This window comes from Loxodonta africana, chromosome 2 (genome assembly GCF_030014295.1).
Source record: "Loxodonta africana isolate mLoxAfr1 chromosome 2, mLoxAfr1.hap2, whole genome shotgun sequence".
Taxonomy (NCBI): domain Eukaryota; kingdom Metazoa; phylum Chordata; class Mammalia; order Proboscidea; family Elephantidae; genus Loxodonta; species Loxodonta africana.
The window spans coordinates 144,891,754-144,904,795 of NC_087343.1; the positions used below are offsets into that span (position 1 = coordinate 144,891,754).

At 39.8% G+C, this 13,042-nt stretch overlaps 1 protein-coding gene across 1 annotated transcript in view; it reads right to left on the reverse strand.

Moving 5' to 3' along the window:
• KCNN2 (potassium calcium-activated channel subfamily N member 2) overlaps nt 1-13,042 on the reverse strand; it is a 161,249-nt gene that overhangs the window by 25,140 nt on the left and 123,067 nt on the right. Inside the window, exon 5 of the mRNA XM_010590597.2 lies at nt 9,514-9,655. Within this exon, the coding sequence (XP_010588899.2) occupies nt 9,514-9,655 (142 nt within the window). The remainder of the gene's footprint in view (nt 1-9,513; nt 9,656-13,042) is intronic.

The window sequence follows — 13,042 nt, forward strand, 5'->3', positions numbered from 1 at the left end:
TAAGCCATTGTGATGATCACTTGGGATAAGAGATGGGACACTATGTGGTACCCCAAAGGTTGTAGTCCTCTCCTGTATGATCAATATGATCAAGGTGTGTCCATCGCAAGTCGTGAGATATAAGAGTTCTCTGGTGAAACACCAACGATTAAGTACAAAGTTAGGAGGCAAGGCTGGAGAACCCAAGCCAAGGCCGTGCTGCCACAAATACCTCACCAGTGCTGGGAACAGCCAACCTGCTGCTGGGAGGGAAGGCACCAACTAAACGGGTTCCTAAGGGGTCCATGAAAGGGAAGTCCAGACTTACGCACAGAATCTCAACCCTGAGAGGGCAACAGAGCAGCAGAGATTGCCAAGCAAGAGTTTCAATGGACAGATAACCAGGAGTGAAGTGTAGGGTGCTCACAGCATAGCCATCCAAGAAAGAGTCTTAAATTCCCATGAGGTAGCCTGATTTCCATCATTACCAGTAGGTCTGGGGAAAAGGCTTCATTTTTATCTAAAAATCACTAGTTAAAATATCAACTTTGCACCTTAAACTTGCACCTTAAAAATGTGGTTGTCAACATCTTGGATATCTAATATTAAAAAAAAAAAAAAACTCACTGCTGTCAGGTCGATTCTGACTCATGGCAACCATGCACATAGGATAACATTATGACTGTATTCAATTTTTTACTTCTAAAATATTTAAAGATACAATATAATGTTTAAAAAGCAAGCAGGAAAGTTATATGCATAATATGCTCCCAATTTTATTTTTTTAAAAAGCCACCTAAAAAAAAAAAAACCAGAAAGAAATAAGTCCAGCTGTGAATATAGGGGAAACTTTGGTGGTGTAGTGGTTAAGAGCTACAGCTGCTAACAAAAAGGTCAGCAGTTCAAATCTACCAGGTGCTCCTTGGAAACTCTATGGGGCAGCTCTAGTCTGTCCCAGAGGGTCGCTGTGAGCTGGAATTGACTCAACAGCAATAGGTTTGGTTTTTTGGTTATCTCTCAGTGGTTGGAATATTGGTGACTTACTTTGTTCTAATAAACAAATTTTACTTATATAAATACAAAATTGTACATTTAAAAGTGATAATTTGTGGCTTAAGAAAACATTTAACCTATCTTTTATACGTATTTACATTAACTTAAAAAAATTTAACCTAGGAAAATGATTTTAAATGCATCATAGTTTACTTATGGTTTATTATATAATTAAAATATAGAACCATTATCATTTGAATAAATATAACAACTCATTCGTTGGTCTAGGACTGAAAACAAGAAAGGTTTTTATCACAGTCATTTGACTTTTATTTCCTGAATGTATTCATAAGTAAAACAAGGAAAGTAAAAGCAGATGACAGAGAACACAGGTAAGGAACGTCCGTCTGTGTGATAGTGATCCTGGTAGTTTGTGTGGTGTGCAGACAATGAAGGCAAGGTGTTTTTAGAGCTGGATACTGATGAAAGGAAAGAATGGCCTTTGAAAGCATTTATACCCATCTTCATTTCAGATCCAAAGAAACCAAACCAAACCCAGTGCCGTCAAGTCGATTCCGACTCATAATGACCCTACAGGACAGAGTAGAACTGCCCCAGGGAGTTTCCAAGGAGCGCCTGGTGGATTCGAACTGCTGACCCTTTGGTTAGCAGCTGTAGCACTTAACCATTACGCCACCAGGGTTTTCATTTCAGATATCTACCACTAAATCCTAGGAGGAAAGACTTGGCAATCTACTTGCAAAACTTAGCCATTGAAAACCCTATGGAGCACAGTTCTACTATGACACACAGGGGTTGCTATGAATTGGAAGCCAACTCAATGGCAGCTAAAAATACAAAATCTAAATAGTTATGAGAGGACTAGCCCTAATCAGTGGAAGTAATTAGTGGCCACACACCACCACCATTCCCACATGTACCTGTCTGCTTTATGGACTAGCATCTGCTTCCAAGTACAGGATCACCTGTTGCATGTATGCTTCCAGGTATGCCTTTATCAGGGAGTTTTGTGAGATTTGGGATAGCAATGGTTCTTTAGCAAGCAGGAAATGTAAAAATCCAAGGGGCTTCTACTGCTAGAGAGATAGCCATGAGAGGGCAGTTGGCACAGAAGATGGATATTGTTCTGGCAGGATCTCTGCTGAGATCCTTCTGGAAAGAAATCAAAATCCTAACAGGAGTGGAAAATCACTGGTATCAAGAGCCTTTGGAAGTTGATTTTTATTTGTGTTTATACTTTGCTCTATTCTTTCCTGCTGCTGGCCCATTTCTTGTAAAGTGTTCTCTAGCTCACCAGAAGTCTCATGCATTAAAATGAATACCTTTGTGGCAAACTGTAGAAGTAAATCTGACAATTAGTATTTACTGAAACTATTGCCTGAATCTTTCACGCCATTGTCCCAACTGTGTATTTCTTTAAATTATAACTCAAGGGCCACTTCGAAACCTCTTTTTCCCCAGATATGAAGCCCTTCACTTATCTTTAAATCTTGCTTTAATTACGTTCATACCTCTCTAGGTTCTTAATAAATCTTAAGAGGATTTGATATACAGTAAAACCTATGAGACCCAGAACTTGACTGCCTCATTTTTTCCAGGTCTCTCAAGTTTTCCGCCTTTAGCAGGCTTTACTGTATACTGAGTTCTGTATACTGAGTTGGGTTATAGGAGAGTACTTTGATTTTTAGAGTTATACAGAATGAATCTGGCCAACTTCTGAAAGCTTTCTAGGCTCAAGGTAAATTCCTGCCAACACATTAATAATGATTATAGTAACTTAAGAAATTGCATAATGTTATTGTCCACTCAGTGTCTGCTTCCAGGACCATTCTGTTTCATAAAGTAAGAATGAAAGTGAGTATGCTCTCACAACATTCTCTCTGAAGCCTGTCACCATCACACTCAATGTATAAACAGTTGGTATTAACATATGTTGTTATGCTATTCTGTGAAATTAATATCCCGGTTACTTCTCTCCAGTTTCATTTATGTTTTTAGGGAAAAACTAAGGCAAATTACTGTGTTTATGAAACCAACATATTAACAGCAAGGGCTTAAGTTTTTCAGGGGAGAGAGGAAGAGAGAGAGAAAGGCCTTGCCTTAGAAAAGATAAGCACTGTTAATGCTCATTATACCCTATGTTCAGACCAACCTGAAAAGACAAATGACAACCAGAGAGCATAAGCTACTGCTGACTCCCAACACCTGGAGAGTCTTAAATGCTGCCAAATTAAAATGCAGTGCGCTTGGCTCCACTTTATTCTTGCTTATAGCACGGAAACTATAGGCCGTGCTGATCCCTAGAATATAAAAGAAGTTCAGGTAGCTCATTTTTGCCCAGACCATTTATCACATATCAGAGATGTGACATAGTTTTACTCTAGATTAGCTGGTTATGCTGATCCTGCAAATAGTTCCAAAAATCATTTTGAAAAACCATTTTAGGATTAAGCTTTAATAAGAATAAAAGCCTAGGAAATTCCTTCAATAACACACTGAAAAAAAAAAGTTTTAAGTACTTCCTTATTGAAAAAGGTATTCAAAAATTCAACCTAATGACATTTATATTAAAAAAAATCTAGAATACTCATCATCACAGAGAATGACTCTGATGAAAACAATGTTTGTAATATTCCAGTAATTAATTTTCCTTTGGGGGTTTTATAATAGCACTTAAAAGTTCAAACTTCAATTTTATAGCCAATTTATTTAGGCTATAAGTAGTTAAAATATAAAATATTATAAAAATAGAATTAATTTGGAAAAAAATCTAAACTGCCCCCAAATTATTAAAATCAGCTTTAAAACTGATTTTAAAATATCAGCTTGTCCTCCAAAAGAAAAGTAAAATGAATATTTAAAACATTGGCCATTTCTCTATCCTTAGGGTTAACTGACTCAATAGAACAATAAAGACATTTTTTTACTGCCCTTGCCTGACATTAATAATTATTCATTCATAAAAATATACAAAACAATCAGTTCTGGCAAATGGAACTCTATAAAGCACTCAGCTTCAATATGATACTCCATGTAAGTTTTGCAAGGTCTCCTCAGGTCATGAAAATAAACATTCAAGGACGTTTTAAGACAAATTCCCTCTATAGAAAATGCCGCACCTCCATTTTCTTCTAATTCCAGTTGCTATTTGCTGATATGAGGGGTGGAGGTCAATTTCATATGTCCTCATGCTAAGCAAGAGATGAGACGGTGAAAGTGGCTTTGAGGGTTGAGGGCTAAAACTCTGGCCTGGGAAACCTGTCTCCTTTTCAGTGACTTGCTTTTTCAGCTCATTCTGGTATTTGGTTGCTGGAAAGAAGGATGCTCTGCATAAAACTGGCCTCAATGATGAGTCATCCCTGGGTTTCAATCTCCTTTTTAACCACGGTGCCAATGTGAGTGCACGCATCTTAGAGACAGGAAGGGTAGCTGTGCCAACTAAAAGTGCTGATAGTTGAGAAACATTAGGTGGAATTGTGGAGTCAAGGAGTTGAATGCTAGAAGGTCACAGAAACTTCTAGCTATACTTGCCTGTACCTGGAAGAAAGCAGCTGTCATATTTCTTATCAAATTTTTCTCGGGATCCACTGAGGGGAGTAGTGAAGGTCCGCTTAGGGCACTGATGGGGAATTTAGCCTTATCACTGAAAAGGCCATCATCCCCTCCTGCTGCTCTGCACAAAATAGAAACTATTGTAAGAATTTAAAGGTATTCTCTCCTTACTGGGCCTTTATTTGATGAGATTAAATGAACATACCAGGAAGAACCAAAAAGCAAACAAACCAAAAGTAAAAAACGTTTTCAAAATTATTTTATTTATTTTATATTAAACACCTGATGGCAAATGATATAAGATAAATAAAAAGATCCTAGAAAATACAACATTAAGGGAATGGCTTCCTGTGTCCACTGGCGGGGGAGAAAAAAATCTCAAGGGAAAGAGAGAAAGTGGCAGGAATACAATCAGACTGCGTAGACTTGGCCCTCCTTCGCATCAGTCACTTCTTGTTTCAGCTCTGGCTAATTCATTGCTGGGTTTGAGAGCATCCTCTGACTGAGTTAACACTGTAGCGCACTACCCTTCAGGATGAAAAGTAGTGAACTCTGACAAATGACTGAGTTGCACTGTGTTCTTAAATCAAGACTCCTCAACACTGGGTAAATTCGATGCTGACAAGATGGTTAATTGTCAAATGTTCTTAGCTTAGGGAAAAGACTAGGTGGTATACAGGCTTCTGAATTTACTATGCTTTGGGTTTGCTTTTTTTAAAAAATTATCTAGTGTGGTAATTTTTAAGTTATTGTGAACTGGGCAACATTTCTGCATTGCATATGTTTCTCCAGAGTAACCACTGGGATGAAAGAAATCTAAATTACACATGTCTGAAGTGAGCTCACTTTTGTTGAGGGATAGTTGGTGAACTTCTTCAAAATCTAGGGGTTTATAGACCACTATCAGATAATCAACTCCTATCCCTAGGAACGAAACGCTGGTGGCATAGTGGTGAAGAGCTATGGCTGCTAACCAAAAGGTTGATAGGTTAAGTGTTGGTAAAAGGGAAATTTCTACTCAACTGGTTTGACCCAACACACTGGAACGCTTGTTAAAGCATTTTCAGAATAGAAGATACATCTATTTAGTATTTCCATAATCATTTATGTATAACATTGTAAACACAACCTAAAAATTATAAGAAAAGCTTTGCATGATTGTCTTGGATTCACAATTTACTGAAGAGAAGCCAAGAGTTATTTTTTGACAAGGACATTTGTTTCTTTCTTAGAAATATTACAGAAAACAGTCTTTCCTCATAGTTTAACAATATATTTCTGCCAAGAGCACTACATATTCATATACTTGGCTCTCAAAAATATGACTCATGACACAATCTAGCTTTGAGTTTTACCCTATAAAATGTGGACTTCCACGTTCATGGCATAATTAATTTCATTACCTTTATGAAGAAAACAAGCAGTGCTAATTTCTTTACATGTAAATTTTTAAAATGAGAAAGCTTTGAGTGTTAGCATTCGGACGAATTCTATTTTGCCTCAAAATGAAAAATACCACATAAAGGTATGCATTCTATCAAAATTTCATAAACACAAGAAAATTCAAATATAAAACAGCACAAAGAAACACAGTACTTCAGAGATAATATACAAGATGATTCAGAGATGACCCTGTGCTCTCTCAGGGGTGTCACAGATTAAATTTCTTTGGCCAAAAGAGAGAAAGCTCATAGGAAAGCTGACAATGTGCATTTTACTTAATCATGCACTGTGAAAGCCCAAGGAGGAACAGGAAAATAAATACTTGAAATAAAATCAAGTCATTTCCGGCTTCGATAACTCAAAATAAGACAAAATGATATTTAAACTTCCTAAAATCAAAAAGACAATAAAAACAATATCTATATTGTCAGCCAAACACTCCCCATATTTGTTTCTAGACAACCTCTTGATCCTCAGGAAATTTATATAGGAGGTAATCAATGCCCAGAAATTCACCCCCAGAAGACTCCTTTTTGGCATGACTCTACAAGCATTTGCTTATCTAGGGATAGAGGCGATTCAAAGATTATAGAAGCTCTCTATATGCAAGTAAGCCAAATTTAGTTGCTTCTAGGGGAAATCAATGTTCAGGAAGCACTGAGCCTCTGTTTACAGTGATAGAAAATTTGGCAACAGATATTGGTGAAGGTTGCACAACATGATTGATATAATTGGTGTCAATGAATTGAACCTGTGAAAGGTGCTGAATTGGCAAATGTTATTATTTTCATAACATTAAAAAAAAATTTTTTTTTTTTTGTTTACAAAGCAGCAGCCAAGGAAGGAGTTGAAGAAGTCACCAGCCTAAGAACTGTAGGATGAATTGTTTTACCATGAACTTAGACAGCAGGAATGATGTCACTATAAATTTCATTATATGTAACATTTTTGTGTCCGTATAAAGTTGCTGATAACTTCTATTAAAAAAAAAAAAAGTGTTACGGATTAAATTATGCCCCCCAAACCGTGTTGTAAATCCTAACCTCTGGCTATAATCCCATTTGGGAATGGACTGTCTTTGTTATGTTAATGAGGCAGGATTAGTGTAGGGTGTATCTGGAGTCAATCTCTTTTGACATATAAAAGATTAAGCAACACAGCAGAGGAGAGATGGGGTAAGACATAGATGTCAAGACACATGGAGACCTCCAAGAAACCAGGAAACAGAAGCTGAAGGGACAAGGAGCTTCTTCCAGAGTTGACAGAAAAAGCCTTCTCCTAGAGCCAGCACCCTGAATTCCCACTTCTAGCCTCCTAATCTGTGAGAAAATAAATTTGTTTTTTAAAGCCACCCACTTTTGTTATTTCTGTTAAAGCAGCACTAAATAATAACTAAGACAACAAGATGGCTAGTAAAACCCAAGCAAGGAAACAATTTAAGCAAATACATAAAAGAGTATGTACCGTCCAAGGGGACTTTGAAGGAACTCTTCTTGAGACATTGGGGACAAAGAAAAAATCTAGGAAAGATCAAAGTACCATAAGACCAGGCAAGGCTAACCTCAGATTTGCCTCTGATCCCACTGCAAACGAGCCACTATGCATGAATCCTTAGTCACCCTGATCGGGGAACAAGACAGGGGACCTCTTGCCAAAATGTAACACGAAGGAAGTTGTTTCTACTAAACATGAGGGGAGAGACTACAATTACCAGCTCCCTTTTCACGTCCATTGAGGGCTTGTTATGGGGCCCTCCATAAAAAATTACAGCTATGTAAATTTTACTTCCCAAAGCATTATACAATAATAAAAATGCCATCTTTTTAGGAGAAGGGGAAAGTGACTCAGTAGTAAGCATATAATGGACTATATCGACTGCAGTGACAAACAAAACAAAGCTCACTACAATTCACCAAGTTGTATTATACCGCAAAGTTGTATTTTCCATTATTGCGACTTCAAATGTTCAACTCTTTACAACTGGTGACCTTAACACTGGCCACAGATATTGTTTACACAGCTAGTTGCCTTATCCTAGCTCAGTACTACCCGATCAGGGAAGGTTGTTCCCACCCCATAAATGCCATGGGCTCAGTCCTTCCAGCTAGCTCTGATTCCTGGAACAACCTTCCTACACAGCTGCTGCGAGGGTGTGCCCTCTGCAGTGGCCACTGCTGAACGCCCTCCAATGGAGAGCCAGCATATGGAAGGCCACAAGGGAAGACGTTGGGCAGGGGTGCCTAACTTTAGAAATTCTGGGAATTGGCAGCCTGAGGAGCTCTAAGCTCTGGTTCACATCCTTATGTAGGCAGAAATCAAACAAGCATCAAAGTAACACTCTTTGCTGTAAAAAAAAAATCTATAAAAATCAGAAAGAGAATAAAGAGAAGCTGAGGCCACTGAAAGTGGTGTATCATCAACTTCAAATGGCCTCTGGCTTAAATATTTAAAAATTCACACTGCAGTATAAATGAATTCTAGACAACTTCCTAGCCTTCCATTTTCATATAACTAAGATGGTACAAACCAGTCCTGGCCAAATCGTAGCATGTAGGCAGCAGGGAATGTGGCTGAGCCTGCCATGTGCCTCTGAAGGACAGTGGCATGTCACTTCCGGCTAAAAACCTGTCTGGAGCATTCCACAAGATATGGCCTCCCATATGCCACTCTCTCCCTTCACGTAGTACACTCCCCAGCTAGTGACCCCACTGAAATGTACTGAAGCTCCTTCAAATAGGCCATTTCCTCTTCTTGGGGTGCCCTTCCTTCCTCCCTCTTTGCCTGGCTACTCATCCTACTCATCTCAGCCTAAAAGTCAATTTTCTAAGGATTCTTCGAGTAGATCCCACCTCTCTCAGACAGTCCCTAAATCAGATCAGAAGCTTTGCTGCTCTTCTGCTTTATAACACTTGTCACAAATGTAATGAAAACGTATTTGTTAGTATTTTTAATGTTGGTCCTCCCCTATAAGCTCCATGATGCGGGGCCTGTGTCTATCTGCTTTTGCTGTATTCCCAATTCCTAGGCCAGTGCCTGACACACAGCTGGCACTCAACAAATATTTTTAGAATAAAATAGACAATTATTAATTCTTCAGTCCTTCAACACCCTTCAATGTAGTTATTATAGTTCATATTCTACAGATCAGAAAACGAAGTTTCAGAGATGACATGTGTACTCAGCTTCCCACAGCTAGGAAATGGCAGAGCTCACATTCAAACAAAGGGCCTCCTGACTCCAAAGCCAATGCTCTAAGATAAAATTAGTTCATCTCAGTGACTGGCCCACAAACAGGTAATGATGTTTTCCAACGAGCAATCTAGCAGCAATATGCCTTCAATGGAACTACGTGATGCGAAGAATTAAAATGAAAACTGTTGGTGCTCTTTCCCAACACAGAGCTGATTAATTTGTACTAATTTCCTGCTGTGGAGAACACAAGTAGCATGCAATGCACAGGAACTGAATAGTGTCAGTGTCTTCTTGAGAGTAAATAAAAAAGAAGAGAAGCAAAAAGTCACTTACCATAATTCCAGTAAGCAAACAAACGCCTTTCCCACAGTATGTGTTAGGTACCATGTCACCATAACCAATGGAGAGAAAAGTTATTGATATCAACCACATGGCTCCAAGGAAGTTGCTGGTAACATCCTGTTGATCATGGTACCTGAAAAACAGCGAACATAACCAGGCCTTTTTAATTAGTCTACAGTTCTGGTAGCTAAGAGCAGTTTGATTCAATTCAATAATATAACCAAGCATACTCTATAAACTGCTCTATTTAGGGATTTTCAAAGCTCATCATTGTAAATACAGTTGAGATTCCATATAAACAATCTGAAAGACAGCAGGAAGTGCCTTAACTCTGAAAGTAAATCAGAAAGGGCAACTTTAAAATATGGAAACTGATTTTCTCCTTGCCGTTAGATGATGTCCACACTTTTGTCTTTGCACATTCCTCGGCCCCTTGCCCATGTCTCGTCCCTCCTGGATGCCCAACTGAGGTACCAGATGTGGGACAATACACAGTTCCCCAGTCTCACTCCATATCTTTGCACCAAGCTGTTCCCTCCGCTTGGACTATCTTTGGTCACCTTTTTGACTTAATGGGATTAATTCCTAGTTATCCTTCAAAGTAAATTCAGGTGGAAGCCTTTCCTGTCTCCTTTTCTCCCTGGCCCCTCCCTTGGCCTCCCTCAGCACCCTGCGCATCCCTCAGTCACAGGACTATGCCGTACTGTCCACCTGTCGGTACTTCACCAGCCATTCTGCTTGAAGGCAGAAACTGTACCTTTGATCACACAGTCCCTGACCAGAACTTGAGCCTAATAAAAGTTGTTGACTTATCAGTTGAACACAAAGAGCTTGCAGTCAAAAAGACGGAGAGGGATATAGTTTAGCCTGATTATTCTTTAAGGTGTCAAGGCTTTCTGTGGGGAGGAGGATTTTTATATAGCAACCAGATTTCCTGTAACATTTTGCTTGAATCAACAGTGCTGTGGGCCCTTTGCCCATTACGTAGACACGCTATCCACCACGCAGACAACAGCGAGGCCGTGAGAGTTGTTACCCTGAGAAGAATTTGCTCGACTCAAGTTCTGTGTAGCCATGGGGCAGAGCGGTTCTCTTCGGGTCTCTGTGGCAGTCAGGCCCCAGGCTCTGGCCACTAGAGGTGTTCCTTCCTTTAAGGACCACTGTCCTTCAAACTGTCAGACACCACTGGGGAATACCGTTCTTCCCTCATTTCTTGTTCTCCGATGCCACAAAGCATGCTGTAGTCACCTGGATGCATCATCCTCTGGTTCACACTCATTCAGTCCTGCCTTTCAACCAGACTCTCCGTGTAGACAGAGCTAGGGTGCCAAAGCCCCAGGACTGATCCCATATAAAACATACACTAGGCTATCACATTTTCTTTTTTTTTTTTTCCTTCTGTTCTTCATCCTAAAATTATCAGGTTTTCTTCTGCAGTATCACTGGATCTGTCCTATAGCGTCGCTATGAGTCGGAATCGACTAGACGGCAGTGGGTTTGGTTTGGTTGGTTTTATCACTGGATCTTACTTCTGTCTTTGGATATACAAAAGACCTATGCTTACTACTTTTACACACTTGTCTTCTTCAAAAGAAGTAAGAGAGAAGCTAAGAAACACTGTTCCCTGCCACTTCAGTCTAAGGAAGGAGGAAGCCCTGGCTGGGGTTGAGTGGAGCACCAGAGTGAGGGCAACCCCTGCAATCTCCTGGAAGAGAAGTAAGGGCGTGTGAAGAGGCAGCAAGCTCCTGCTGATGGGCATCCTGCAAGTTTGTGGTGGTGGGAGGACAGGCCTCCGCTGTCCCACGCCCGTGGAATTGCCATCATGACCTAGTGGTGGAGCCCCCTCTTCCCAGAATGGCTGGGCAGAGAGGCTGCTGTTGCCATATGGAAGGTCGAGGTGTATTGCCAGCATTACAGGCAAGTGCTTTTCTCCTGCGAAACTTTGTTACCTAATGTGTACATACGAGTATGGCGATGTGATTAGTGCTATACTGCGGCTACAACAGCTTTTGTGGCTGTTCTGGGAGTCTGCTGTGTACGTGTAACAGGGCCTCTATGGGAGAATATGGTTTTTGGTCACAACAAGACCCTCAGAGGTAAGTTCTGGATTATGACACAGGCATGCTATTAGGGCTCTCTGCAGAGTGTTCCTCACCATGCAGTTGCTTGAAACGGGGAATACATTATCTGGGCTTAGGTGTGGGTTAATTTCCTATTCAACTGTTAAATATGAGACAAAGTTTCTTCTGAACAAAGCAGGATGTACACAGAGATCTGATACATTTAAGAGTTAATGGCTCTAGCTTCCCAGATGCATATATACATACATATAGTACTTGCATTTTCTCATTTAACATGTAGTGTTTTCATACACAGACAATCTTATTTGGCTGAAATAGTTATACACGTCACCTGCTCTATGTCCACAAAGTGTTCTCGATCATTAGATTAGAAGATATGACCATGCCACAGGGAAATCTTCATTTCAGGCTGTTTTTATGCAGTGAGCGACCAGATGATTACTATCTGCTGTTTTTGTTCATTGTTGAGTCAGTTCCATCTCATGACAACCCCATGTACAACATAATGGCACATTGCCTGGTCTTGCGCCATCGTCGCGATCCTTGGCAATTCTTAGTCCACTGTTGTGGCCACTATGTAGTGCCTACAACCTAGGGGCTCATCTTCCAGCACTTTATTGAACAATATTCTGTTGTGATCCATAGGGTTTTCGTTGGCTATTTTTTGGAAGTAGATTGCCAGGCCTTTCTTCCTTGTCTGTCTCAGTCTGGAAGCTTCACTGAAACCTGTTTACCGTCGGTAGCCCTGCTGGTATTTGAAATACCAGTGACATAGCTTCCAGCATCACAGCAACATGCAAGCCACCACAGTAACAACACACTGACAGACGGATGGTGTACTATATGCTAGGCATATGGTTTTCCTTTGTTAGAGCAACTAGAAAGATGAGTTCGAGATTTCATAATATTAAAGGTCTCTAGGGGGCAATTTCATGGCCGGTGCCTACAAGGAAATCTCAAGAGTGGCTTGGATATGGAAGTCTTTCTCAGTTGTTCTTCCTGGAGCACTTTGGGTTTGGTTTTCAAAGTCTAGAGCAGTAATTGACTTTCAAAAATCACAATGAAAGCCATTCACAGGAACATTTAGGCAAGTGGACTTCTCCTTAGTTGCTCACCTTTAATAAACAGACATGTTTTAAATATACAAATTTCTCTCATCCTCATTGGACTCTTTGCCAAACTCTTAAGCACTCTGCCATTATAACATTCAGTCAACGCTTATTATATGCGATGCGTGTTACACTGGGCCAGAGACTTTAATCCTGTGTTGGAGAGCCTAATGAGAAACAAGTATCTTTCTAGGAGTTGGTATTTTAGGGCTTGGGATTCAATGGTACATTATCCTTTTTGCTTATAAAGTGATAAACCTGCTTGAAAAATGGCTCAGATTGGAAAAATAACATTTCATATGAATGTTTATATGGTATACAGACACACTT